This window comes from Oryctolagus cuniculus, chromosome 4 (genome assembly GCF_964237555.1).
Source record: "Oryctolagus cuniculus chromosome 4, mOryCun1.1, whole genome shotgun sequence".
NCBI lineage: Eukaryota > Metazoa > Chordata > Mammalia > Lagomorpha > Leporidae > Oryctolagus > Oryctolagus cuniculus.
In genome coordinates, this window is record NC_091435.1 from 174,259,136 (window position 1) to 174,286,322 (window position 27,187).

A 27,187-nucleotide genomic window follows, 5' to 3' on the forward strand; every position below is an offset into this window, starting at 1 on the left:
GCGGTAGGCAGGTGTAGGCAGGTGTAGGCAGGCAGTAGGCAGGTGTAGGTAGGTGTAGGCAGGTGTAGACAGGTGTAGGTAGGTGGTAGGCAGGTGTAGACAGGTGTAGGCAGGTGTAGGTAGGTGTAGGCAGGTGTAGGCAGGTGTAGGTAGGTGGTAGGCAGGTGTAGACAGGTGTAGGCAGGTGTAGGCAGGTGGTAGGCAGGTGTAGGCAGGTGTAGACAGGTGTAGGCAGGTGTAGGCAGGTGGTAGGTGTAGGCAGGCGGTAGGCAGGTGTAGGCAGGTGTAGGCAGGTGTAGACAGGTGTAGGCAGGTGTAGGCAGGTGTAGGCAGGTGTAGACAGGTGTAGGCAGGTGTAGGCAGGTGTAGACAGGTGTAGGCAGGTGTAGGCAGGTGGTAGGCAGGTGTAGGCAGGTGTAGGCAGGTGTAGGCAGGTAACAGGCAGTAGACAGGCGGTAGGCAGGTGTAGGCAGGTGTAGACAGGTGTAGGCAGGTGTAGGCAGGCGGTAGGTGACACAGATGCCTGACAGTGGTGAGGAGGCTGCAGGCGTCTCCCTCCCTTTCCGCTGAGGATGACCTTTCACCAGCTGTCCTGCCAGTGTCTGAGAACTGCCTGCACAGATTTGCGTGGCGCTAGGTTGTCGGTAGGTCTGTTTAAAGGGCCCCTTTTGGGGTTTCCTCAAACTCCTCTGCAGCTCTCTTCTCTCTACTCCTGGCTACCCCCATGACCACCGTCCTCCCACCCCGACTCCCCCCACCCAAAGCTGAGGGAGGGTCCCGCGGGTGCCCCTGGCTGCAGAAGCCCTGAGAGCTCGCGTTTGTGCTTTTACCGGACGCCGCTGAGCGTGGGAGGGATTCTCAGCTCTGTCTGCCCTGCAGCACGGCACGGCGACCTGAGTGTCGCCCGGCCCCGGCCCACGTGTCACCTTAGCTCCCAGCGCTCTGGGATGCAGGGACCTGGCACCGTGAAAGGGGCCTTTGAAACCGGCGGGAGGCAGAGCGCATCCTGGAACATCCCGGGCCCTGCCTGCCCGAGCTGCCTCCCAGCCGCTGCATCAGGCAGAGGGGCCGCGGTTGACGCCGAGGGGCCGTGGCTGACGCCGAGGGGCCGCGGCTGACGCCGAGGGCGTGCGCCCAGCAGCCCTGCGCCCGCGGGGAGTGTCCAGGGGAGCAGACCCGGGCGCTGCCTCCTGCGCTTGTCTTGCAGGTGCCTGTGCAGTCCTGGTTCGATGACATGACGGACACCGAGCTGCTGGACCTCATCCCGTTCTTCGAGGGCCTGAGCCGGGAGGACGACGTGTACAGCACGCTGCACAGACTCTGCAGGAGGTAGCCCCGGCCCCGGGCCCGCCCGGCCTCTGCTCCCAGGATGCTCCGCGCTCCAGGCCACGGCTGAAGGTGGCCACGCCTACCTGTCTGGTTTTTTTTTTTTTTTTTAAGAACAGAAGCAACTATTTTAAAAAGAACTCTTTTAACAGATTTCATAAAGGAACATGCATTTTACTGGATTTGCTTTTTCTTAAAACATACCAAAAAGGGAAAAAAATGGAAGAAAAAAAAAAAGCTTGCTCTCTCTCGGACTTCCTTTGAGCTGTCTCCCCTCCAGCCGCCAACCCAGCCCCGTCCGCCCGGCTCGGAGCAGCCGACGCGACCAGATCTCTCCTACAGGATGAAGTGCCTTTTTGAATGTTATTTTAAGCTGAGAGTTGATTTTTCTACACGACGTATTTCCAGATATCTTTTAGTCTTTTATTGTCTTAGAGACTCTAAGATGAAAATGACAATTTTCTAGAACCTGGTGGAGAGTGTGCGTGCGTGAGTGTGTGTGTGCATGCGTGTGTGAGTGCGTGTGCATGTGTGTGTGCGTGTGTCACGGGCTGGGGCGGGGCAGGCGAGGCAGGAGGGAGTCACAGGAGCCTGCCTCCCCCAGCCGCGACTCTGCCGGGACAGCGTGTGGCACGCGGCAGGCCGTGGCGCCCGCAGCGTGAGTGCCTGCGTCTGGACCCCGCTCCCGCTGACTCCGCGTGGAGCACCCCGCGCTGTGTGCTCGCACTTCAGGAAACAGGAGGCGCTGCCCGCGGTCTGTGCGATGCGACAGATGTGCTTGAGGTCGCGTTTCCCCTGACAGGCGCCATCCTGTCACTCCGCTTCCACACCACTGCCATGGACCGTCTGTCGTTGTCGCCGTCGGTAGAGCAGTTACCACGAACCCGCAAGCCCTGGGATGGATTAACAAAAAGAAGAAGAAAAAAAACGGTATTGATTTTTTAAATCTTTCCTTTCCAAAAAGCTGGACACGGAGCTGTCTGGGGACTTTGCTGCTACCGCGCTGCCACCAAATGGAACTGTCCAGCGGCTGTTACACTGTTCTTTGCCACTGTGCCTATGCCCGGAACATGCTCACTGCTAAGCTGCGGGTCGGACAGGGTCAGGAGCAGGGTCCCCACCAGCGCAGACGGCACCGGCCGTGTCCCTTCGCTGGCACTGGCCACCGGCCGTGCACACAGGTACCATGGCAAAGGGCCAGCGCCCCACACAGATGCGGCTCTCTCTGGTTGCCATCGACAGCAGATCCTGTGAGAGGCTGGCCGTGGTCCCTTGAGACCTGGGGCCCAGGTGCAACTGCAGGTCCCCTCCCCGGAAGCACAGCCTGCTGATGAGCCAGGCCCGGGGTGGGGCGGAGGCCCCTGCCGCTGAGCCGGGCCCGGAGAGGCCTGGCCCGGGAAGACCCAGCCCAGGGAGGCCGGGCCCAGGGTAGGGCGGAGGCCCCTGCTGCTGAGCCAGGGCCCTCTGGGCAGCCTGGGCTGGGGAGGCCTGGCCTGGCCTGGGGTGGGTGTTGAAGCAGCACCACGTGGCTTGTTGACAAGTCTGTGAAGTATTGCTCTTGGAGATCATTTTGAAAAAGAGCCCTGTGGTGTTGGCACCACTGCCTTCGTCCTCTGTGGCCTGGGCCTCGGCCGGAGTCCCGTGGGAGCCCCTGGCACGGAGGAGACTGGAACCCGGGGTCCCAGAGTGGAGAGCCCCCGCTCACACGTACCGGAGCCAGCGGCCAGTCACGTCCTCCGACAGCAGCCAGGTCTGCGGGCGGCCGTGCCCTCAGCAAAGTTCCTTATTCAGAGGGCACGCAGGTGGCCCGGCGTTGAGTGTCCCACACCCAGCCATCCGCGTGCCCCGCTCCGGGCATCCCCGCAGAAGGCGGGCGGCGTGCCACAGACCTTCATTCGGAAATCCAGTCCTTCAGCGACCCCGTGCCTTAAATGTCCCGCACGTCGCGGCGTGTTGCGGTCCACGTGGAAGCAGGCCGGGCCGGAGCCTTCACCCCTGCTCGCTTGGCTCCCCAGGGCCTCTTCTGGAAGAGGGGGCGGGAGGGTCTTTCAGAGGAAGCGAGCCTGGGGGGACAGCTCCGCTGGGGCAGGTGGAGTGGAGGCGCCTGGCAGGCCTGGGCCAGGCCCTGTGCTGGCCTAACCCCGCCCCCGGCCTGCCCGAGCCAGGGCGGAGCTGGCGGGGGCGGGGGGGGGGGGTGCAGCCAGAGTGTCTTAGGAGAGCCAGCCGAGCCGCTGAGGCTTCTGGGTCTGGGCACCTTATTCGACCACACTCCAAAATTCCGTTTTCGTTTCCACCCTTGATTCTGCTTTGTGTATATAATCAAGATATCGATATATTTTTTAATCGCCAAGCTGTCAATGAAGCAATAGAATTGTCACATGAGGCCAAGAAATGAGGTGAATGTTTGGGGTTTATGTTTTTTATGGTCAATACGGGTATTATCGTTTAATTATTAACCTTTTATTAAATTATGGGCTTTCAAACCTAAGGGGACCTGTTAGCTCCTTCTCTGTGCCATATACCCCCCACGTTACCAAAAGACACCCAGCTCATTAGCCAGAGGGAAGCCGACCTCGCCCTGAGCGCCAGGGTCCTTGGGAGCCAGGTGAGAGCGCGGTCCCTGGACGCAGATTTCTGACCCTGAGACCGGGACCGGCGCCTTGGGTTCACGGCCACAGCCACCGTGACGCACGACGCGCCCGCCGTGGTCACGCCCTGTCTTCCATCCCCTCTGAACTCCCGTCTTGGTCTTGTTCTCGCATGGTAGCTGTTTGTCGACAGCACATCTGTACTCTGAACAGGAACGCCACCTGTCCCGGGCGACAGACAGACGGGGTGGGCAGGCTCCTTCATGAGGTGGCCTTGGGGACCTGAGGGTGGGTGCCCTCGTGACACCGATGCGTGCGTTTGGACCTCCAGTGTGCGGGGGGAGTCGCCTGTAACCTGGGGCGCTGTACAACCCTGCGTTTCCAAGATGGTGAAGTCCACACCCCCTCAGGCCTGTGCCCAAACACTCGTGACGTGCATGCCGCGGGGTTCAGGAAGAGTGGACGGCACAGGCTCGCGGGGCCCTGGGCAGAGCCGGCCGGCCGCCTCTGACTGCACACTGCTCTTGCCTGTTCCCGGGCCATGCACCGGGAGCGTCTGCGGGTGGGGGCCGATGCAGGGTGGGGCTGGGTGGGGGAGGGAGAAGCCCCTGCTGGGCGCCAAACCCGGCACTGCCTGGGCCGAGTGCTGTCAGTCGAGGTGTGCGATGGTTTCCTTCCTGCCAAAATAAACCTGTGAAACTGCTCTGTCTCCTGTACGAACTGCTTCCCTCGCGGTGCCCCCCAGCCCCCGCGAGCTCAAGCCCCGGGCCAGCGCCTCGGTCCCCTGGCATCCCCACTGGCACTGGGGCCGATGGAGCCGGGCTGCAGACCCTGGCCCCCGGGGAGGCCCAGAGACCGCTCTGCCCATCAGCCCCCGGCTTGCTCTTCCCGGACAGCAGCAATGGGCTTCCAGTGGCAGCTAGAGAGACCCGTTGTGCCAACCCCACCGCAGGACCACCGGCACCGCGGGTGGCACCTCGAGCGTTGGCCACTGCGCAGGAGCCAGGGTGCTGTCGGCGATGTGTGGCAAGGAACCTCAAGGTAAGGCACTACCAGGAACACCCTGTAGGCCACGCCCTGGGCCCGGCCATCCTCCTCCAAGGCTAGCAACTCCCCCACCCCCGTGCACCCCCTAGGGACTCCTGGCAGGAGCTCACACGTGACACCACCCTCACAGCGACCCCAATCCCGATAGCAAGGTGCACCGGCGCCCACGATTCGGCAGACGGGGCTCCTCCAAGCCCGAAGCCCGTGGGGCCAACTCTGCAGGTCTGCGCTCCGCCTATCACGGGACCCGGGCCCCCGCCAGGCCTGCGCCTTCGACCCAAACCACACAGGACACGCGTGGGTCTCGGCCGAGGAGCCTTCCTACCTAACAGCCGCCAGCCCCCGCGTGCCCCCCCCTCCCCAAGGGAAGGCATGGCAGCCCCTCCCTGCTGGCCCTTCTCTGACCATTCTTCATGGCTCCCTCGGCCTCCTGGCGTGCTGAAGTGTCCTGCTGACCGTCCACGCGCCCTGCGGGGCACAGGCCATCGGGAGGACGCGTGGGATTCAGGTGTGCGGAGGTTCCCCTCCCCGTGCTTTCGAGTTGGCACAGGTCCCACTGTCTGCGGGACGGCACCAAGGCGTGGGTGGGGAGAGGCAGCCCCCGGGACACTGCGGGCAGGTAGAAGCACACTGCGGGCTTGCGACAGAATCCTCAGAGCAGCCTGGCGTAAAACCCCTTGTGCCAGGGCTGGCCGGGGTCAGCAGGCGACGCCAGGCCCAGAGCCACCAGCCTGCCACCGAGGTGAACTGGACTCTGCTGTGTCCTGATGGCCAGAGCCACAGGGCCGAGCTGCCGCGGGCCAGGCAGGGCCAGCTCCTCCTCGGTGGGGGCGGGGCTCATCTCTGATCTGTCATCAGAGGTGGCCCTGCAGGGGAGCCGCTCCTCCTGTGGCCTAAATCCCAAGGCAGGACAGCGGCCAGAGTTCTGGCCTGGAGGTCTCCTACAGTGGGCCTGAGCCAGCAGCCTCCGCCCGCCCCTCCCACACAGCTGTCCAGGTCCCACCCGGCACCTGGTGGGGGGGAGGGGGCAGTGCTCTGCACCTACCAGGAAGGGCTGGGCTCAGGCCACGGGGCTGGGGGCGGAGCCTGGAGGGGCAGGGCCAGCTCAGGGCGACTCCTTTGCTTGGGTCAATATTAGCCCAGTGAGCCAGGCCTGCAGAGATAACCAAGTGGCACCGAAGCCCTGGGAGCCCGTCCAGTAAGGGTGCCCGTGCCCGAGGAGGCCGAGGTCAGCGGATTAGGGGGTCTGGCCGGCGTGGTGCTCGTGAGGCAAGCTCGCTCAGGGGTCCCTGGGAGGGAGGGCGGAGCCAGTGAGAGTCTGGAGCCGGGCGGTGCCGTGATCCAAACGACGGCGAAATGCCAGGGTGAGGGCCTCCCTCTGGTTTGTCAGTATCCTAGAGACAGAAACAGGATGGTGGCTGCCAGGGGCCCTGGGGGCAGGGGATGGAGTGACTGATGGATGAGCGCAGAGGGTCATCGGGTGAGTGCCCTGGGGCCACAGAACAGCATGCTGGGAAATGGTGAAGACGGTGAATTTCAAGTACACACCACCAGAATAAAAAACAGGCACAGAGCGGGGGGGGGGGGGGGGGGATCGCTCTTGGCTACTATGGAAGGATGGACACTGGCACCAGGGTGGCCACAGAGGACGGCTTAGGCTGCCTCCTGGGGAGCGGGCTGGCATGGTGTGGAGAGGGAGGGAGACCCCAGCGACTGGCTGGGTGTCCGCACGGAGGAGACCAGTCGCAGGCCTGGGAGCCTTGTCTGTGCTTTGGAACATCGTCCGCGGGCCATACAGGAAGATCGACTTAAACACCTGCTGCAGAATTACTGAGTTTCCAGGCCGCTCGGCTTGTGGCTGCCGTGGTCAGGCCCGGACCCAGAGACTTCGCGCGTGGGCCAGACGTGTCCCACCCCGATGGAGGAAGGGGCCGGAGGCTGGGGAGGCAGCAGGGGCGCCACTACCTTTCCACGCAGGTGCAGCCTGGGGACTGGCCCTGGGGAAGAAACCAGAAGAGAAAGGAGACAGGCGCAGCGAGAGGGAGGAGACAGTGACAGCACCGGCCCCAGCTGCGGCCAGTGGGGGGGCGTCGGTGCCCCAGGAAGGTGCCATTGCCAGGTGGGACAAAGACCAATCCAAGGGGCCCAGGGCAAAACTGGGCAGGAGTGAGGCCCTGGGATCCTGCTGGGCGCAGGCGGAGCCAGACGTGCTCACTCATCACAGGAGGCGCGAGGGCACGTGTGGCAGCACCCAAGGACAGAGCCTGGGTCCTGCAGCGGTCCTGGAGCACCCACCCCTGGGGCGGGCCCCCCATGGGTGAAGACGGCACCGGGGGAAGGCTGCGGGGCTGCGGGCAGGCTCAGCGGCGCCGCCCTCCTTGGCGACTGTGGTCCCGGGCTGGGAGGTTCTGCCCCTGCGGTTCCTGGAAGATTCTGTTGCCCCAGTCAGGTGGGAAAGGGGGCAGCCCAGAGTCGGGGGGAGGTGTCCTCCGCCCGGGGCTGGCCTCTCCCACGATGGTATCAGGGCTCCCCCAGGAGGGCCAGGCTGGGCAGCGAGCCCAGACTGGAGCGGGGTGGAGGGAACCGCAGAGCCCCAGAGGGAGCCCGGGTGCCCCCACCTCTACAATGGCCGGCTGTCCCGGAGCCTGACCCCACTGCGGGAGCCTTGGTCCCACTTCCTCCTCTAGTTTGCTGAGGCAGCCTTGTCCTGGGGTCCCGGGCAGATCCCCCACGGCCTCCGGGGAGGAAGTTACAGTGTCCCCACCCCCACCCCGCTGCCCACCGGCCTCGGGGTCCACACGGCCGCTGGGACGCGAGGAAGGGTCGAGCGCAGTCAGCCAGACGGCTGTGACTCAGTCTGACGGCCCAGCCCGCAGTGGCACCGAGCAGTGGGCGTGTCCTGCGCGGGCCAGGCTCCAGCTACCTGCAGGGGCCCGCGCCCACAGGCAGGTGCCCGAGCCTTCCGGCAGGTAGGCCTGGAGGGCGGGGGCTCGGGGCCCTGGGGGAGGGGAAGGGGTACGGCACAGCTGCGGAGCCCCGGGGCAGCGAGCAGCCGGGCAGGTGGGAAGCCGGGGGCAGCCCGAGGGCGGGAGAGCGACAACTGGTGGGGGTGGCGGTGGGGGGGGTGGTTGCCAGCGTCCCCTGGAGCTGCTGAGGCCGCCCCTCCCTCTTCCGGTAAGTTGGGCGAAGGCACTTCTGGGCCCGCCCCCCGCGCAGGTACCAAGGAGGAAGGAAGGGCGCACCTGGGCGGACAGGAGACTGGGAGGGGAGTTGGGGGAGAAGAGGACAGGAAGGGGCGCCCGTGGGGGGGGGGGGCGTGGCGGCCGGGTCGGGGTTGGTGTGCTGGGAGCCACTGGGCGCCCCGTGGGGGGTGGGGGGCGTGGCGGCCGGGACGGGGTTGGTGTGCTGGGAGCCACTGGGCGCCCCGTGGGGGGGGGGGTGGCGGCCGGGTCGGGGTTGGTGTGCTGGGAGCCACTGGGCGCCCCTTTGTGGGGGGGGGGGCGTGGCGGCCGGGACGGGGTTGGTGTGGTGGGGGGCGTGGCGGCCGGGACGGGGTTGGTGTGCTGGGAGCCACTGGGCGCCCCGTGGGGGGGGGGGTGGCCGGGTCGGGGTTGGTGCGCTGGGAGCCACTGGGCGCCCCGTGGGGGGGGGGTGGCGGCCGGGACGGGGTTGGTGTGCTGGGAGCCACTGGGTGCCCGTGGGGGGTGGGGGGCGTGGCGGCCGGGATGGGGTTGGTGTGCTGGGAGCCACTGGGCGCCCTGTGGGGGGGGGGGTGGCGGCCGGGACGGGGTTGGTGCGCTGGGAGCCACTGGGCGCCCCGTGGCGGGGGGGTGGCGGCCGGGTCGGGGTTGGTGCGCTGGGAGCCACTGGGCGCCCCGTGGGGGGGGGGGTGGCGGCCGGGTCGGGGTTGGTGTGCTGGGAGCCACTGGGCGCCCGTGGGGGGGGGGGGCGTGGCGGCCGGGATGGGGTTGGTGTGCTGGGAGCCACTGGGCGCCCGTGGGGGGGGGGGCGGGGCGGCCGGGACGGGGTTGGTGTGCTGGGAGCCACTGGGCGCCCGTGGGGGGGGGGCGTGGCGGCCGGGATGGGGTTGGTGTGCTGGGAGCCACGGGGCGCCCCGTGATGAGAAGGTATGGGGGGGTGTGCCGCCAGGAAACCAGGGGCTCCCGGGGCAGCCGAGGGCCCGTGTGGGGGTCCCAGCTCCGGGAGGCCGCGTCAGGGAGAGCGCCAAAGCGGAGAGGAGCCGCCCACAGCTGCCGGGGGGGGGGGGCGGCACTGCTGTGGGAGAGGGAGGAGGTCCCAGGGCGGCTTCGCCCGTTGTCCCAGACCCCAGCTGGGAGGCAGGCACACACAGTGACTTGGGCATTGGGTACTGGGCTCTGGTGGCCTGAGAGTGTCTCCCCAGCTGCACCCTCCCAGCCCCCTGGGGGGCGATGCTGGCCCCTCCCATCTTGCTTGGGAAACCTGCCAAGTCCCAGCTTCCTGCCCCCCGCCCCAGGTTCTGGCTGCCACTGTCCTGAGGCCAGCCAGTCGTCTGTCACCCAGTCACTGTTTTACTCTGTCCCACACGCTGCATCTCACGGTGCCCATCTGTCTGTCCCTTTGGTCACTGGCTGCTGCCACTGGACACTGCCTCTGCCTGTCCCTCCATGGCCTGCTGCAGGGTCAGTGTCATGTGTCACCGTGGCTTGGGCGCCCTGTGTCACAGCCACTGTGTCTGTCAGCCGCGTCACACTGATGGCTGTAACCGCTATGGCTGTGCCAGGTGAAGAAAGAGCGCCCATATTCCCTCCTCCATTCACAGCCCTGCGGTCCAGTCCTGGTGACACTTCATTCAGTAGCTATTTGTCTTGCGCCCGCCAAGTGCAAGGCAGCTGGGGCCCGGCCGTGGTGCAGGAGACCGGAGCCAGCACACTCCACGGCTTTGGCTGGAGCTGGGAGGGCAGCGTCCTGTGAGGGACACAGCCCACTTCCGCGGTCACCTGGCTGGGCACTGCTGCTGTGTACCGTGAGCTGGCCAGGGCCCGGGGCCCTGGACGCCGCCCTCACACCGCGCGGGATCCTGGGACCGCAGAGCCCAGGGTGTTACTGATGATGAGAGGGGCAGGGAGAGGACGTGCACACCACGCCGAGGCCAGGAGCGGGAGACTGGCAGGGGCTAGGGTAGACGTGGAGTCCCATGGTGCAGGGATGGCCAAGCCTTGCCCCCAGGGTCCTGGGAGGTGCAGGGGAGCCCTGGGGGCGGAGTGAAGGAGGACGGACCTGAGGCACAGGGTCACTCGGCCCCTCCTCCCGAGACACCGGCCATGCCTGTGTCTGTGCAGCCTGTTTCAAGCCCACTGTGTTCGCCTGCAGCGCCACGAGCTCAGCCCCATGGTTAGAGCGCACGCACGTACAAGCCAGGACCCTGTCTGTAGCCCCCCGTGGGCCAGTCTGCAGCACCTGTGCCGGGTCGCACAGAGCCTGGGAACGGTGGTGAAGGAGAGCTGTGTGTGTGCCCCCTGGGGGTGCAGAGGGGTCCTGCAAAGCCCAGAGCACAGGGAAGGGGGGGAGAGCTGAGAGCTCCGCCTCTTGTCCCCGTGTCCGCCCTCCTCCCTGCCTGGCCTAGGATGGACCACAGCAAGGACCTCCCGGCCATCGAGAGAAACAGGGAGCTCCACGTATGGATCCTGGAGGTGAGGGGCGCGCTGCAGGGCAGGGTGTGGGGTCTCTGAGATCCCCCTCCAACGTGGCCGCATGGGGGTGGGGGCGGGACTTCTGAGCTGTCACCCGGCACCCTCCTGGCCCAGAACCAGAAGATGCTGCCGGTCCCTGAGCAGGCTTACGGGAACTTCTTCGAGCAACACTGCTACGTCGTGCTGCACGTGAGTGGCTGGGGTGACACCGGCAAGTCACTTCCCTGGGGTGGGCAGTGGAGGGGTCTGCCGCCCCCAGCCTCAGCCCTGTTCCCCCCCTTCCCTGGTAGCACCCACCCACGGCTGCCGGCGTCCCGCCCCCTCTCCTGACCACACCCACACCCTGGGCCCTAGGTCCCTCAGAGCCCCAAGGCCCAGCAGGGCGCGCTCAGCGACCTGCACTACTGGATCGGGAAGGAGGCGACGTTGGAGGCGCAGGGCGCCGCGGCCGCTTCCGTGCAGCGCCTGCAGGAGGCGCTGGAGAGCCCGTGCGTGCAGCACCGCGAGGCACAGGGCCACGAGTCCGCCTGCTTCTGCAGCTACTTCCGCCCCGGAGTCGTGTGAGTGCTGCGGCCGAGGCCGTCGGTGCCGGGGACAGGCGTGAGCCGCCGTGGCCACAGCCAGCTGTGCAGCACTGTCACCTTCCAAAGAGCCCAAACCTCTCAGCCCCCCCCCCGCCCCCGGTTCTCTCCTGCAGGCCGGCGGCCTCTGCCCGCGCTCGCCCGCTCCAGGGCGCAGTCATACAAGCCCTGTGCCCCTCACCCGGCCCCCACGCTCGGCCCTGCTGAGGCTCCTCTGCCACTCCCTGGAGGTTCCTTGCGACCTCTGCACACTGTGGGGGCCCCGCTCTGTACGGCCGTGCTGCGATGGACGCGTGTGCCCCAGGTCGCACGTGGGCACACGCTTCCTTCCTCTTCCCACACCTGGGAGTGAGCCCCGACCTCCCGAGTTCGCCTTCGTGGGCTACACCTGTAGAAGGAGGCCCTTTGCCGTAGGCTGTTTCCAGTGCAGAACCGTGGATGTGGGTTGGGTATCGGGAACTGCCAGCGTTGGGCCATGTCCGTCTCCCCCAGCTGAGCCTGACACGTCCTTGCAGTCCGCACACAAACACGTGCACGGCCCCTGCGTGCCCACCTGTGGCTGGGCGTCCTTACACGCGGGTGTGAAGGGGCGCCCGGGCACCTGCAGGCGTCTAGACTCACGTGGACAGGCACACTCGGTGCCTCTACCCCCTCTTCCACGAGGGTGGACACCACTGGGCCCCGCGAGCGTCCCTGTGCAGGCAGACGGGCGAAGTCCGCCGCAGTGTGTGCGCTCAGCGGGCCCCTGTCCCCCCAGCTACAGGAAGGGAGCCCTACCCTCCGACCATAGGCACGTCCAGACCAACACGTACGACATCCAGCGGCTACTGCACGTCCGGGGCACAAAGCACGTTTCGGCCACCGAGGTGAGGGCTGCGGGGGCGCCGCCTGCCTCTGCACACGGCCCGCACAGTGTCCGAGCATGCGGACTGGGGGTGTGGGGCGCAGTGACCGCTCCAGATGGCCTGACTGGAATGAGAAGGCGGGGCCGGGCGTCAGCCCACCCTGGGCCCTCTGCCTCCTCGTCGGCCTCCGGGGTCAGCCTGGGAAGCAGCACCCGGAGGAGCAGGGTGCGTGCAGGAGGGGCCTCGCCCGCCTCTCACACACGTCGTCGCCGTCACCCCAGGCACACGCGCCGTCTCCTCTCCAGGCATGCAGGGCGCAGGGCAGCATTTGCGCTGTGCATGTCACAGCTTGCAGCCCGGGGTGGCCCTGTCACTGTCACCCACACACAGCGGAGAGCCCACGCCCAGGCTTCGCCCAGTGACCCGGCGTCCTGTGCACGGGGCCTCCCTTTCTCCCCCGGAGCGTGTCAGTTTGGTGGGAACTTCCTGTCCACAAGCACAGGTGTCCCCAGCAAGGGCGGTCACCGGCTCCAGGAGTACATACACGTGTTCACACTTGCTGCACCCCACGTATGTACGCGTGCACATATAAGCACACAAACGGATCACACACACACCTGAGCCGCTGCACATACCACAGAGCACGCCTCCAGGCCGCACAGGGGCACGCCCGCGGGCAGGGGCCCGGCCAGCGCTGCTGTCCCCCGTGGGAGCTGGTGGGATTTCTCTCTGACTCTCTGGCTCCGGCAGGTGGAGCTGTCCTGGAACAGCTTTAACAAGGGGGCTGTCTTCCTGTTGGACCTGGGCAAGGTGATGATCCAGTGGAATGGGCCCAAGACCAGCGCCTCCGAGAAGTCCCGGGTCAGTGTCTGCCCGGCTGCGGGGTTCGGGGCTCGGCGGAGTGGGGTGGTGCTCGGCGCCCAGCCTCCCCAGCACGGCCGGAGACGCACCTGCTAGGCACCAGCTGGTGGGGCCCCTAGGGGCGAGGACGAGGGGCACCTGCGCCTCCACCTGCCGCCTCTGGGCCTGGGGGTGGCTGGGGCATGCTGGGAGGGCCTGACCGCGGGTCCCCTCCCACAGGCGCTGGCCCTGACCCGCAGTCTCCGGGACAGGGAGCGCGGAGGTCGCGCACAGATCGGGGTGGTGGAGGACGAGGCCGAAGCCGGCGACCTCATGCAGATCATGGAGGCTGTGCTGGGCCGCAGACCGGGCAGCCTGCACGCCGGGGTGCCCACCAAGAGCACCGCCCAGCCACACGAGGCCACGGTCCGCCTCTCCCGGTGAGCAGCCCTGGGGCGGCCGCGGCCGGGACAAAGGGCCGTCATCACTGCAGTAGTAGCACAGGGTCCTAGCGAGCCCTCCAGAGGGTGGGGGGTTTGGGACAGGCCCCGTGGGACCCTGGGCCCAGCCTGCTCTGCGGCACGGTGCGTGACGGCCTCAGCGTGGTACCCACGGGGAACTGCTGCCCGCAGGCGGGACCACAGCGCGGCCACAGCCCCTCTGCCGCGGGGGGGGGGGGCACCGGAAGGGGCTGGGCCACACCTGCCGCCTGTTCTGCAGCATCTACGAGGAGGGCGAGGACCTGGTGATCCAGGAAGTGGCCACTCAGCCGCTGACCCAGGACCTGCTGCAGGAGGAGGTGAGACGGCCGGCCCCAGCCGCCCCGGCCCAGCCTGCACCCTGTCCTGGCCCAGCTTGCACCTGACCTGGTTGGACCCGCCCGCCCGCCCCCCAGCCCCCATCCCCCAGCCCCCATCTCAGCCTGCACCTGACCTGCCCGGCCCCGCCCATCCCCTATCCCAGCCTGCACCCCCTCCTGACCAGCCCCACCCAGGCCCCTGCCCCGGCCCAACCTGTACCCTGTCCTGGCCCAGCTTGCACCTGACCTGGCCGGCCCCGCCCCCCAGCCCCCAGCCCCCAGCCCCCAGCCCCCATCTCAGCCTGCACCTGTCCTGGCCGGCCCCGCCCACCCCCTATCCCAGCCTGCACCCCCTCCTGACCAGCCCCACCCAGGCCCCTGCCCCCCGCCGAGCCTGCACCCTGTCCTGGCCCAGCTTGCACCTGACCTGGCCGGCCCCGCCCCCCAGCCCCCAGCCCCCAGCCCCCATCCCAGCCTGCACCTGTCCTGGCCGGCCCCGCCCACCCCATCCCAGCCTGCACCCCTCCTGGCAGCCGCGTCCTTGCTCCCAGGCCTGCTACATCCTGGACCAGGCCGGCTCGAAGATCTTCGTGTGGCAGGGCCGCAGGTGCAGCCTCCCAGAGAAGCGGGCGGCCTTCAGCCGGGCCGAGGTGAGGCCGCGCGCGAGGGGACCTCGCCCTGCTCTGGGGTGGGAGCGGCGGAGCGAGGCCCGGGGGCAGCTCTCGCCTCTGCCCGTGGCGGCCAGCTGCCCCAGGCCCGGGCCGGGGGTCCTCGGGGAAGGGCAGCGGCCGACCTGGCTGCTTCAGGGCCTCGCGGGAGGTGCCCGGGTGCGGTGGGCAGCGGGGCGCAGGGCCCTCGTGTGCCGGCTGACGCCGCCTCCGCGCCAGGGCTTCATCCGGGCCAAGGGCTACCCGGTGTACACCAACGTGGAGGTGCTGCACGACGGCGCCGAGTCGGCCGCGTTCCAACAGCTCTTCCGGACGTGGTCCAGGGCGCCCAGCGGGCCCCGGCGGCCGGGCGGGCGGGGTGAGCGGCAGGGCCTGGCGGGGGCGGGGCCTGGCGGGGCGGGGCCTGGCGGGGGAGGGGCGGGGTCCTGCGGGGGAGGGGCCAGAGGGATAAGTGGGCAGAGGGCAGAGCCGGGGCGGGGCCTATTATAAGTGGGCGGGGCCTGGCAGAAACCAAGGGCGGCGGAGTGCTTGGAGTGGGGTCCCCGCCGGGCTGGGGGAAGGGGCCTGGCCGAGCGGGGCGGCCACAGGGCCGTGGGGCCGCTGACACGCTCTGCCCCTCCTTCAGGCGCGGCGGTTCAGGTCAAGCTGGACGCGGGCAGGCTGCACAGCCAGCCTGAGCTAGCCGCCCAGCTCAGGATGGTGGACGACGCGTCCGGGAAGGTGGAGGTGAGGGCAGTGGCTGCGGGGGTCAGGCCCTGCTGCGGTGAGCTGGGGCCCCGCGTGTGCAGCAGGGCCACCCGTGCATGTGCACACCCCACCTACTGCTGCCCCGTGCACTCCCTGCTACTGCTGCCCCGTACACACCCCTGCCTACTGCTGCCCCGTGCACACCCCTGCCTACCGCTGGCCTGTGCACTCCCTGCTACTGCTGGCCCGTACACACCCCTGCCTACCGCTGGCCTGTGCACTCCCTGCTACTGCTGGCCCGTGCACACCCCCGCCTACTGCTGCCCCGTGCACACCCCCGCCTACCGCTGCCCCGTGCACACCCCCGCCTACCGCTGGCCCGTGCACACCCTGCTACTGCTGGCCCGTGCACACCCTGCTACTGCTGGCCCGTGCACACCCCCGCCTACCGCTGCCCTGTGCACACCCTGCTACCGCTGCCCCGTGCACACCCCCTCCTACCGCTGCCCCGTGCACACCCCTACCTACCGCTGCCCCGTACACACCCCACCTACTGCTGCCCCGTGCACACCCCCGCCTACCGCTGCCCCGTGCACACCCCCTCCTACCGCTGCCCCGTGCACACCCCCGCCTACCGCTGCCCCGTGCACACCCCTACCTACCGCTGCCCCGTACACACCCTGCTACTGCTGCCCCGTACACACCCCCGCCTACTGCTGCCCCGTGCACACCCCCTCCTACCGCTGCCCCGTGCACACCCCCGCCTACCGCTGGCCCGTGCACACCCTGCCTACTGCTGCCCCGTACACACCCCCGCCTACTGCTGCCCCGTGCACACCCCTGCCTACTGCTGCCCCGTACACACCCTGCTACTGCTGCCCCGTGCACACCCTGCTACTGCTGGCCCGTGCACACCCCCGCCTACTGCTGCCCCGTGCACACCCCCACCTACCGCTGCCCCGTGCACACCCCCGCCTACCGCTGGCCCGTGCACACCCTGCCTACTGCTGCCCCGTACACACCCCTGCTACTGCTGCCCCGTGCACACCCTGCTACTGCTGGCCCGTACACACCCTGCTACTGCTGGCCCGTGCACCCCGCTTCCTGCTGACCCGTCCGTACGTAGTGCAGACACATGGGCACAGTAACCGAGCAGAGCTGCCACAGGAACTGCTGGGCCCCACACAGGGCCCTGGCTTCCTTTAGGCACGTGCTCTGCTGCGGATGCACAGAGCCAGGGACTGGAGAGAGCCGGGGAGGGAGGAGATGAGACGGGACAAGGAGGCGGGCAGGGAGAGAGGAGGAGGGGGCAGGGAGAGAGGAGGAGGGGGCAGGGAGAGAGGAGGAGGGGGCAGGGAGGGGGGGCAGGGAGTGAGGAGGACGGGGCAGGGAGAGAGGAGGAGGGGGCAGGGAGGGGGGGCAGGGAGTGAGGAGGACGGGGCAGGGAGAGAGGAGGAGGGGGCAGGGGGGGGGCAGGGAGAGAGGAGGACGGGGCAGGAGCCAGGGAGACGGGGCAGGAGCGGGGGGGGGGGGGGCAGGAGCCAGGGAGATGGGAGGAGACAGGTAGGGGGAGAGTGGGGGGATGGGGACACGGGGCAGGCAGTGGCAGGCAGGCAGGCCAGCAGAGCGGAGGGCCAGACAGGGAAGGAAGGAGGGCTCCGGGACCCAGGCTCCAAGAGCGAGGCGGGGGCAGGGACGGAGGCCCGAGCCAGGAGGGCTGGCTGCCCGTGTCCTCGGGCAGCGCGTGGGCTGGGCCGGGCTCTGCGCTCTCAGGCGGCCGTGAGGCTCCGTGTGGCACGGCTTCCTGCTACTCACGTGAGGCGGGGCTGCGACCCCCGACTGGCGGGCGAGAGAAACGGGAGTTAGGAGGGGTCTTGCTGCCCACCCAGCGCGGGCTCCCTTTGGTCTCTGAGCAGCCTTTGTTTTTCTAAGTCACACTTGGAAGGGGGACATTGGCCGTGAACTGCAGGCCTCACTTCCTGCCTCGCTTCTGCCGCGGTGACTGCCAGCAGGGCTGTGGCTGGTGGGGCCGGGACGGGCGTGGCTGGGCGCGTGACAGCGGCAGCCCCTCGTGCCCGGCCATGTGTTTACCTGGGTGCCACACACACTCGGGGTCCAGGCTCGGTCCTGGGCCCCTGGGGGAGAGGCACGTGCAGATCCTGGCACAGGCCCGGCAGGGTGCAGAGCCAGGCGCGGGGGCAGCTTTGTGGCTGGTTCTGGCAGAGCAGCCACCTGTGCCCCTGGGTCCCTACAGGTGTGGTGCCTCCAGGACTCACGCAGGCAGCCCGTGGACTCCAAGCATCACGGCCGGTTGTGTGCAGGCAACTGCTACCTCATCCTCTACACCTACGAGAGGCTGGGTGTTGTCCACTACATCCTGTACCTGTGGCAGGTGCGCTGGCCCGGGGGAGGGGGGCGTGTGAACCGCAAGTCCAAGGGCTGGGACGTGAGACTGGACATGAGCGCTGCGCCAGGTCATCACCTCCCCTGCCTGCAGGGCCACCAGGCCTCCGCCGCTGACGTCCGGGCCCTGACCCACAACGCAGAGGAGCTGGAGCTGGCGTACCAGGGAGCGCTGGTGCAGGTGCACGTGACCATGGGCAGCGAGCCCCCCCACTTCCTCGCCATGTTCCGGGGCCGGCTGGTGGTCTTCCAGGTAGGGCCCGCCTCGCTCCAGTGGCACAGCTTTCAAAGCCCCTTCCCGGGCTGGGGCCAGCTGACCATCCCCCAGGCCCTCTTGGGGTTTGGCCCTGGCCCAGGAGCTCCGAGGGTGCTGCCCACCTACGAGCCAGGAGCACAGCCGGGAAACTGAGTCAGCGGGGTGGCCAGGGGCCAGGTGCTTCTCCACTCCACCTTTGAGGCCTGGGCACCGTGCCCTGAGCCCTCGGCGGGGGCTGAGGACTCGGTTAGAAAAGCCTGCTTCTCCTGAACCATCGGCTCCCCTTGCCCACAGGGTGCAGCGGAGCAGTGGCTCCAAGCCTGGACCCTGAGCGGCCAGGCAGTCTGTGCCCACAGGAGTTGGGTGGTGGCCCCGGAGGCCTTGCCGCAGCCTGAGGCGCAAACTCTTGCAGGGGAGCGCTGGCCACGGCGGCCAGGAGCAGCCGGCACCCACCCCCAGGCTGTTCCACGTGCAGGGCACTGAGCCGCACAGCACCAGCACCATGGAGGTGCCAGCCCGGGCCTCGGCGCTCCGCTCCAGCGACGTCTTCCTGCTGCTCACAGCCACTGTGTGCTACCTCTGGTTTGGGAAGGTGCGGGCTGCACTGACCTCACCTTTGCCTGGGCCAGGGACGCGCTCCCTGAACAGGGCACACAGGCTTCAAGCAGCCAATGGGGGTGAGGGCGGGGAAGGCAGGGAGAGGCCCTGGGAAGCCACCAGTGGCAGGTGGACCTGAGGGTGCTCGGGTCACAGCCCGCTGGCTGGAGCAGGAGCCGTGGCCACCCCACGTCTCACTCGAGAGGGCAGGGCCTTGCACGGCGGGCTGGAGTTTTCCTTGATGCTGGACAGAAACCACGGCTGACCCCAGACGGGGCGGGGGGGGGGGTGTTGCATTTTTGCTCTGGACCCAGGGAAGGGCTCAGACCCTGTGCGCTGATGAGCCGGGGAAACAGGCCTGCAGGGCAGGGGGGGCGGACCCCTCCTGGAGCGGAGACCCTGCCGCCTGTGGGCCCTGACCCAGCCCTGTGCCCGCCAGGGCTGCAGCGGCGACCAGCGGGAGATGGCACGCACAGTGGCCACGGTCATCTCGCAGAACGAGGAAGTGACGGTGGAGGGTCAGGAGCCTCCCCACTTTTGGGAGGCCCTGGGAGGCCGAGCCCCCTACCCCAGCAAGAAGAGGTAGACGGGGTGAGGCAGGGCTGGGGCTGGGGCTGGGACCGGGGCTGTGTCCCGCCCCCCGCCATCCCTGGGACTTGAAGCTGGAGGATGCGGGAGCTGGGCCATGGCGCCCTCTGCTGGCTGAATCAGCTCCCAGTGTTGCTGTGACCCTGGGCGGGCAACCCCAGGGCCACAGGCCCCCTGCTGGCCTCAGTGTCCTGGGCCATGCACTGCTCGCCCCCAGGTCCTTGGCCCCTTTCCAGCCTCGATTCCCTCCTGCCGGGCCCAGAGCGCCTCCCTTCCCGGGGACAGCTGGCCTGCAGCTCCGCCCACTCCTGGGAGCTTCCTGGGAGCTGCTGCACCGCTGGCCTGGGCCACACAGGCCTCCTGTCTGCTCTGTGCACTGCCAGCCAGGAGGGGAGCCCGGGGCCCAGGGTGCTCCTGGAGCAAGTGGTGGGGTGGTGCGGGCGCAGGGTGCGTCCCCGGCCCTGGGTGTGGCTCAGGCTGCCCCGCAGGCTCCCGGAGGCGGCGTCCGGCTTCCAGCCCCGGCTGTTTGAGTGCCGCAGCCCGAGGGGCCGCCTGGTCCTCTCCGAGGTGGCGTCCTTCAGCCAGGAGGACCTGGACCAGCACGACGTCCTGCTCCTGGACACCTGGCAGGAGGTGAGGCGGGCGGGCACCAGGCGCGCCTGCAGCCAAGACCCGGGCTGGGCACGGGGAGGCTGCGTGGCGACACGTGTGGCTGTGAGATGTTTGGGGTGGGCTGAGCGAGTGACTAGAGGGCTGACCACTGTGTGTGTGTGTGTGTGTGTGTGTGTCCGGCTGTCCTGGGGACTGTGGGGACAGCCGCAGCAGTTAGGGCTGGTGAGGCTGTGCGGGACTGGGTGGCTGTACTTGTGCGGCTGCCAGCAGTACCGCTGCACTCCCGCTAGGTGTGCGTGCCTGTGGTCTCAGCGCACCGCTGAGTGGCTGTGTCCCTCTCTGTGGTGTGGGGGTGACGTGACAGGCCCCCATGTCCCTCAGCCTCAGCCCTTCCTCCATCCCTGTGTGGCCTGGCCACAGCCACCTCGGGCCGTCCCCTCCCACTTCCCCGGCCACATTCCCAGAGTGTGCAGGCGCCTTCGCTCTGGCCATTCCTGCTGTGGGGAAAACCCTGCACCCCCCTACATCGGCCACTCCCCCCCTACACCGGCCACTCCCCCGCCATACACTGGCCACTCCCCCCCTACACCGGCCACTCCCCCCCATACACCGGCCACTCACCCCATACACCGGCCACTCCCCCCCATACACTGGCCACTCCCCCCCATACACCGGCCACTCCCCCCCCATACACCAGCCACTTCCCCCCATACACCAGCCACTCCCCCCACACACACCGGCCACTCCCCCCCTACACCGGCCACTCCCCCCCATACATTGGCCACTCCCCCCCCACACCGGCCACTCCCCCCCCACACCAGCCACTCCCCCCACATACACCAGCCACTTCCCCCCATACACCAGCCACTCCCCCCACACACACCGGCCACTCCCCCCCTACACCGGCCACTCCCCCCCATACATTGGCCACTCCCCCCCCACACCGGCCACTCCCCCCCCACACCAGCCACTCCCCCCACATACACCGGCCACTCCCCTCACATACACCGGCCACTCCCCCCCATACACCAGCCATTCCCCCCATACACCGGCCACTCCCCCCCATACACCGGCCACTCCCCCCCTACACCGGCCACTCCCCCCCATACACCGGCCACTCCCCCCCATACACCGGCCACTCCCCCCCTACACCGGCCACTCCCCCCCATACACCGGCCACTCCCCCCCTACACCGGCCACTCACCCCATACACCGGCCACTCCCCCCCATACACTGGCCACTCCCCCCCATACACCGGCCACTCCCCCCCCATACACCAGCCACTCCCCCCCATACACCAGCCACTCCCCCCACACACACCGGCCACTCCCCCCCTACACCGGCCACTCCCCCCCATACATTGGCCACTCCCCCCCCACACCGGCCACTCCCCCCCCTACACCAGCCACTCCCCCCACATACACCGGCCACTCCCCTCACATACACCGGCCACTCCCCCCCATACACCAGCCATTCCCCCCATACACCGGCCACTCCCCCCCATACACCGGCCACTCCCCCCCTACACCGGCCACTCCCCCCCATACACCGGCCACTCCCCCCCTACACCGGCCACTCCCCCCCATACACCGGCCACTCCCCCCCTACACCGGCCACTCCCCCGCCATACACTGGCCACTCCCCCCCTACACCGGCCACTCCCCCCACATACACCGGCCACTCCCCCCCATACACCGGCCACTCCCCCCATACACCGGCCACTCCTCCCACACACACCGGCCACTCCCCCCTACACCGGCCACTCCCCCCCTACACCGGCCACTCCCCCCCATACATTGGCCACTCCCCCCCTACACCGGCCACTCCCCCCCTACACCGGCCACTCCCCCCCTACACCGGCCACTCCCCCCCATACATTGGCCACTCCCCCCCTACACCGGCCACTCCCCCCATACACCGGCCACTCCCCCCCATACACCGGCCACTCCCCCCCTACACCGGCCACTCCCCCCCCACACACTAGCCACTCCCCCCCACATACACCAGCCACTCCCCCCCATACACCGGCCACTCCCCCCCTACACCGGCCACTCCCCCCCTACACCGGCCACTCCCCCCCTACACCGGCCACTCCCCCCCATACATTGGCCACTCCCCCCCTACACCGGCCACTCCCCCCATACACCGGCCACTCCCCCCCATACACCGGCCACTCCCCCCCTACACCGGCCACTCCCCCCATACACCGGCCACTCCCCCCCTACACCGGCCACTCCCCTCACATACACCGGCCACCCCCCCCACACACCAGCCACTCCCCCCCATACACCGGCCACTCCCCCCCCACACACTAGCCACTCCCCCCCACATACACCAGCCACTCCCCCCCATACACCGGCCACTCCCCCCCATACACCGGCCACTCCCCCCACACACACTGGCCACTCCCCGGCGCATTCCATGGTTCTCCCACTGTCCCGCCTTCCCCAGGACCTTGAAGAGGGCACACAGCAGGGGCCCAGTCACTGTCCGTGGACTGACCACATGCACGCCGAGTGCCCACGACCTGTGTGTGTGTGTGTGTGGCCGGGGCTGCGTGGGGGGCTCTGACACCGTCTGACGGACATGGAGAGGGCGGGAGGGGCGGCTCTGGGAGGACCCTGCCCACAGCCAGGCCCCTCTGTGGCCCAGATCTTCCTGTGGCTCGGGGCAGCCGCAGGTGAGCGGAAGGCAGCGTTGGTGGCCTGGGGCCGGGAGTACCTGGAAACCCACCCGGCAGGGAGGAGCCTGGCCACGCCCATCCTGCTGGTCAGGCAGGGCCAAGAGCCTCCCACCTTCACCGGCTGGTTCTCATCTTGGGACCCCTACAGGTGGACGGTGAGTGAGGCCCACGCCCTCTTTCCCCCAGCCCCACCCTCACTCCAGGGGAGGGCTACACCCTCTTTCCCCCAGCCCCACCCTCACTCCAGGGGAGGGGCTACGCCCTCTTACTCCCAGCCCCACCCTCACTCCAGGGGAGGGGCTACGCCCTCTTACTCCCAGCCCCACCCTCACTCCAGGGGAGGGGGCTAACCCTCTTTCCCCCACCCCACCCTCACTCCAGGGGAGGGGCTACGCCCTCTTACCCCCACCCCCACCCTCACTCCAGGGGAGGGGCTACGCCCTCTTACCCCCACCCCCACCCTCACTCCAGGGGAGGGGCTACGCCCTCTTACCCCCACTCCCACCCTCACTCCAGGGGAGGGGCTACACCCTCTTATCCCCAGCCCCACCCTCACTCCAGGGGAGGGGGCTACGCCCTCTTACTCCCAGCCCCACCTTCACTCCAGGGGAGGGGCTACGCCCTCTTACCCCCAGCCCCACCCTCACTCCAGGGGAGGGGGCTACGCCCTCTTACTCCCAGCCCCACCCTCACTCCAGGGGAGGGGCTACACCCTCTTACTCCCAGCCCCACCCTCACTCCAGGGGAGGGGCTACGCCCTCTTACCCCCAGCCCCACCCTCACTCCAGGGGAGGGGGCTACGCCCTCTTACTCCCAGCCCCACCCTCACTCCAGGGGAGGGGCTACGCCCTCTTACCCCCAGCCCCACCCTCACTCCAGGGGAGGGGGCTACGCCCTCTTACTCCCAGCCCCACCCTCACTCCAGGGGAGGGGCTACACCCTCTTACTCCCAGCCCCACCCTCACTCCAGGGGAGGGGCTACACCCTCTTACTCCCAGCCCCACCCTCACTCCAGGGGAGAGGGCTACACCCTCTTACTCCCAGCGCCACCCTCACTCCAGGGGGGGGCTACACCCTCTTACTCCCAGCCCCACCCTCACTCCAGGGGAGGGGGCTACACCCTCTTACTCCCACCCTCACTCCAGGGGGGGCTACACTCTCTTACTCCCAGCCCCACCCTCACTCCAGGGGAGGGGCTACACCCTCTTACTCCCACCCCCACCCTCACTCCAGGGGAGGGGGCTACGCCCTCTTACTCCCAGCCCCACCCTCACTCCAGGGGGAGGCTACACCCTCTTTCCCCCACCCTTACCCTCACTCCAGGGGAGGGACTACGCCCTCTTACCCCCACCCCCACCCTCACTCCAGGGGAGGGGGCTACGCCCTCTTACCCCCACCCCCACCCTCACTCCAGGGGAGGGGCTACGCCCTCTTACTCCCACCCTCACTCCAGGGGAGGGGCTACACCCTCTTACTCCCAGCCCCACCCTCACTCCAGGGGAGGGGCTACACCCTCTTACTCCCAGCCCCACCCTCACTCCAGGGGAGGGGCTAACCCTCTTTCCCCCAGCCCCACCCTCACTCCAGGGGAGGGGGCTACACCCTCTTACTCCCACCCTCACTCCAGGGGAGGGGGCTACGCCCTCTTACTCCCAGCCCCACCCTCACTCCAGGGGGAGGCTACACCCTCTTTCCCCCACCCTTACCCTCACTCCAGGGGAGGGACTACGCCCTCTTACCCCCACCCCCACCCTCACTCCAGGGGAGGGGGCTACGCCCTCTTACCCCCACCCCCACCCTCACTCCAGGGGAGGGGCTACGCCCTCTTACTCCCACCCTCACTCCAGGGGAGGGGCTACACCCTCTTACTCCCAGCCCCACCCTCACTCCAGGGGAGGGGGCTACACCCTCTTACTCCCACCCTCACTCCAGGGGAGGGGGCTACGCCCTCTTACTCCCAGCCCCACCCTCACTCCAGGGGGAGGCTACACCCTCTTTCCCCCACCCTTACCCTCACTCCAGGGGAGGGACTACGCCCTCTTACCCCCACCCCCACCCTCACTCCAGGGGAGGGGGCTACGCCCTCTTACCCCCACCCCCACCCTCACTCCAGGGGAGGGGCTACGCCCTCTTACTCCCACCCTCACTCCAGGGGAGGGGCTACACCCTCTTACTCCCAGCCCCACCCTCACTCCAGGGGAGGGGCTACACCCTCTTACTCCCAGCCCCACCCTCACTCCAGGGGGGGCTACACCCTCTTACTCCCACCCTCACTCCAGGGGGGGGCTACACCCTCTTACTCCCAGCCCCACCCTCACTCCAGGGGGGGGCTACACCCTCTTACTCCCAGCCCCACCCTCACTCCAGGGGAGGGGCTACACCCTCTTACTCCCAGCCCCACCCTCACTCCAGGGGGGGGCTACACCCTCTTACTCCCAGCCCCACCCTCACTCCAGGGGGGGGCTACACCCTCTTACTCCCACCCCCACCCTCACTCCAGGGGAGGGGCTACACCCTCTTACTCCCAGCCCCACCCTCACTCCAGGGGGGGGCTACACCCTCTTACTCCCAGCCCCACCCTCACTCCAGGGGAGGGGCTACACCCTCTTACTCCCACCCCCACCCTCACTCCAGGGGAGGGGCTACACCCTCTTACTCCCACCCCCACCCTCACTCCAGGGGAGGGGCTACACCCTCTTACTCCCAGCCCCACCCTCACTCCAGGGGAGGGGCTACACCCTCTTACTCCCAGCCCCACCCTCACTCCAGGGGAGGGGCTACACCCTCTTACTCCCACCCCCACCCTCACTCCAGGGGAGGGGCTACACCCTCTTACTCCCAGCCCCACCCTCACTCCAGGGGGGGGCTACGCCCTCTTACTCCCAGCCCCACCCTCACTCCAGGGGAGGGGGCTACACCCTCTTTCCCCCAGCCCCACCCTCACTCCAGGGGAGGGGGCTACACCCTCTTCCACCCCCACCCTCACTCCAGGGGAGGGGCTACACCCTCTTACTCCCACCCCCACCCTCACTCCAGGGGAGGGGCTACACCCTCTTACTCCCAGCCCCACCCTCACTCCAGGGGAGGGGCTACACCCTCTTTCCCCCACCCCTCCCTCACTCCAGGGGAGGGGGCTACACCCTCTTTCCCCCACCCCTCCCTCACTCCAGGGGAGGGGCCCGCCCTGGCTGGGTCCTCCGCCTCAGGCCCCTCCCACGGTGCTCATCCTCCTGCCCCAGGGCAACCAGTCCTCCCAGGAGGTGGTGGAGGCCAGCTCGGGGGCAGCCCCCGCCCTCTCTGAGGTCACAGCGGTGAGTACGGCACCCCCACGTGGTGGGCAGGGCCAGGGCGGGGATGGAGATGGGGGGCCCCAGGCTCCAGGGCGGCCTCCGGGGGCTGCCTCTTCCCCATCTCCCCAGCCTGAGGCCCCTCTCCGGACAGGAAGTCAGCAACTTCCAGCTCTCCCAGCGGGTCAAGGGCAGGCCGGGTCCCGTGGCTCCGCAGGCCCCCGCGGGCTCCCAGGACAGCTCCGAGAGCCAGCCAGAGCGGGGCCCCAGGGCGGTCAGCGGGGCCCTGCCCCGGGACAGGCTCATGCACCAGGCGGCGGAGGACCTGCCCGAGGGCGTGGACCCCACCCGCAAGGAGGTGAGTGCCCAGACCCTGCTGCGCCCACGCCGAGCCGGAGGCCGGGGGGGCTCCAGCCGCCAGCCCTGGATTCTGGGCTCAGGCACGCCCCCCCCCCCCCCAGTTTTACCTCTCAGACTCGGACTTCCAAGACCTCTTTGGGAAATCCAAGGAGGAGTTCTACAGCATGGCCAAGTGGAGGCAGCAGCGGGAGAAACAGCAGCTGGGCTTCTTCTGAGCGCAGGCCCTGCCCGCGCCACCCGCACGGCGAAGCCATCCCGGTCCCCCGCCGCGCCGTCAGGGCAGCGACCCGTCAATAAAAGCTGGGGCCTGTGCCTCACGGCCTCTCTGGGGCCAGGGCTGTCAGTGCTCTCTGCACCCTGTCCTGCCGGGGTTTGTGTCTGGCCCGCGTCTCTCCAGAACACCCAGGGTGAACGTGGGGACGGGGCAACAGGAGGTGCTGTTGGGACACACACACACACGCACGCATACATGTGCACACGCATACATGTGCACACACATACATGTTCACACACACACACGCCCTCACAGGGAGCTTCCGGTGTGCAGGTAAACAAACCACAGGGCTCAGTCTTAGTGTGATTTTTATAAAAACCCTTGACCTAGGGCCGGCTCCAGGGCGCGCGGCCGCGGTGCTGGTGCTAACGGAATCGAGGACAGCTCCAGGGACCCGGCCACCCCTGGCTCCGGACAGCAGCAGCGAGGACGACACAGCGGCGCCGTCCGCGGCGCGGGGCCTCCAGCTCGGAGCAGCCGCAGCAGCGCTGCCCCCGTGGCGGGCGGAGAGAGACCCCGCGGGACCCCCGGGCCTAGTCCTTGAGGGAGATCTTCACAAAGAGGGTGGCCGACGGGTGCTGGTCTCCGGTCTTGGACAGCAGGTGGACATGGCGGTACCCTGGCGGGCAGGAAGCAGCACTCAGCCAGCTGCCCCGCGGCCGCCAGCCGGGCCTCGCCTCCCCGCCCTCGCCCGGGACTCACCCTGCTTGAGGCTGCCGAGGGGGATGGTGCTCTGGCCGATGAAGTCGTTCTTGGAGGAGGCGTCGTAATCCTCCACCACGAAGCGGACCAGGGCGAGCTCCGGCACCACCACCTCGAACTCGAACTCCGTGTCCCACCGCGGGTTGAAGCCTACGGAACCGGCACCGGCACCGCGTCAGCGGGGAGGGCGCGGGCTCCGGGAGCCAGGCTCGGCAGGGACCCTGCACGTACCGTTGTTGGTGACGACCGCGGTCTGGCGGCTGGCCACGTCCCGGCTCACGCCGTGGATCTCCACCGTCACCTTGGGGTCCACGATGGAATTCTTACTCTTGTTGACTTTCGGGAGCTGCTGGCCGGAGATGACCTAGGAAC

At 68.4% G+C, this 27,187-nt stretch overlaps 3 protein-coding genes across 18 annotated transcripts in view; 2 read left to right on the plus strand and 1 right to left on the minus strand.

Moving 5' to 3' along the window:
• CTDSPL (CTD small phosphatase like) overlaps window positions 1–4,616 on the plus strand; it is a 164,324-nt gene extending 159,708 nt beyond the window's left edge. For both annotated transcript variants that reach the window (XM_051829256.2, XM_051829257.2), the window contains one exon: window positions 1,208–4,616. In XM_051829256.2, coding sequence (XP_051685216.1) covers window positions 1,208–1,333 — 126 coding nt within the window. In that variant the 3' untranslated portion in view covers window positions 1,334–4,616. The remainder of the gene's footprint in view (window positions 1–1,207) is intronic.
• Window positions 4,617–6,107: 1,491 nt separating this feature from the next.
• On the plus strand, window positions 6,108–26,206 carry VILL (villin like). 12 transcript variants are annotated; one of them, XM_070073016.1, is made up of 22 exons: window positions 6,108–6,189; window positions 6,939–7,080; window positions 7,186–7,410; window positions 10,567–10,633; window positions 10,748–10,822; window positions 10,988–11,193; window positions 11,972–12,080; window positions 12,810–12,920; window positions 13,140–13,339; window positions 13,620–13,698; window positions 14,232–14,348; window positions 14,586–14,724; window positions 14,992–15,092; window positions 17,308–17,445; window positions 17,551–17,709; window positions 18,125–18,304; window positions 18,749–18,891; window positions 19,386–19,530; window positions 22,162–22,347; window positions 25,363–25,503; window positions 25,638–25,837; window positions 25,941–26,206. In XM_070073016.1, exons 4-22 carry the CDS (start codon window positions 10,568–10,570, stop codon window positions 26,134–26,136), a joined length of 2,691 nt encoding a protein of 896 aa, XP_069929117.1. In that variant the 5' UTR covers window positions 6,108–6,189; window positions 6,939–7,080; window positions 7,186–7,410; window position 10,567; the 3' UTR covers window positions 26,137–26,206. The 12 variants fall into 12 exon arrangements, with proteins under 12 accessions (XP_069929117.1, XP_069929116.1, XP_069929115.1 ...); XM_070073015.1 differs by lacking the exon at window positions 7,186–7,410 and having other exon boundaries at window positions 6,114–6,189; XM_070073014.1 differs by lacking the exon at window positions 7,186–7,410 and having other exon boundaries at window positions 6,137–6,441.
• Window positions 26,207–26,404: 198 nt separating this feature from the next.
• Window positions 26,405–27,187, minus strand: part of PLCD1 (phospholipase C delta 1) — a 29,111-nt gene continuing 28,328 nt past the window's right edge. For all 4 annotated transcript variants that reach the window (XM_051829237.2, XM_051829236.2, XM_051829235.2 and 1 more), the window contains exons 13-15: window positions 27,047–27,179; window positions 26,816–26,965; window positions 26,405–26,732 (exon numbers count right to left, since the gene is read on the minus strand). In XM_051829237.2, the coding sequence (XP_051685197.1) occupies window positions 26,647–26,732; window positions 26,816–26,965; window positions 27,047–27,179 (369 nt within the window). In that variant the 3' untranslated portion in view covers window positions 26,405–26,646. The remainder of the gene's footprint in view (window positions 26,733–26,815; window positions 26,966–27,046; window positions 27,180–27,187) is intronic.

Bases quoted from the DNA above. Each gene is read 5' to 3' on its own strand.
- VILL (XM_070073014.1), top strand. From the start codon at position 6,417: ATGGATGAGCGCAGAGGGTCATCGG. The intron at 15,093-17,307 runs GTGAGGGCAGTG...GGGTCCCTACAG, and splicing joins ACGCGTCCGGGAAGGTGGAG to GTGTGGTGCCTCCAGGACTC. The intron at 17,710-18,124 runs GTAGGGCCCGCC...AAACTCTTGCAG, and splicing joins GCCGGCTGGTGGTCTTCCAG to GGGAGCGCTGGCCACGGCGG.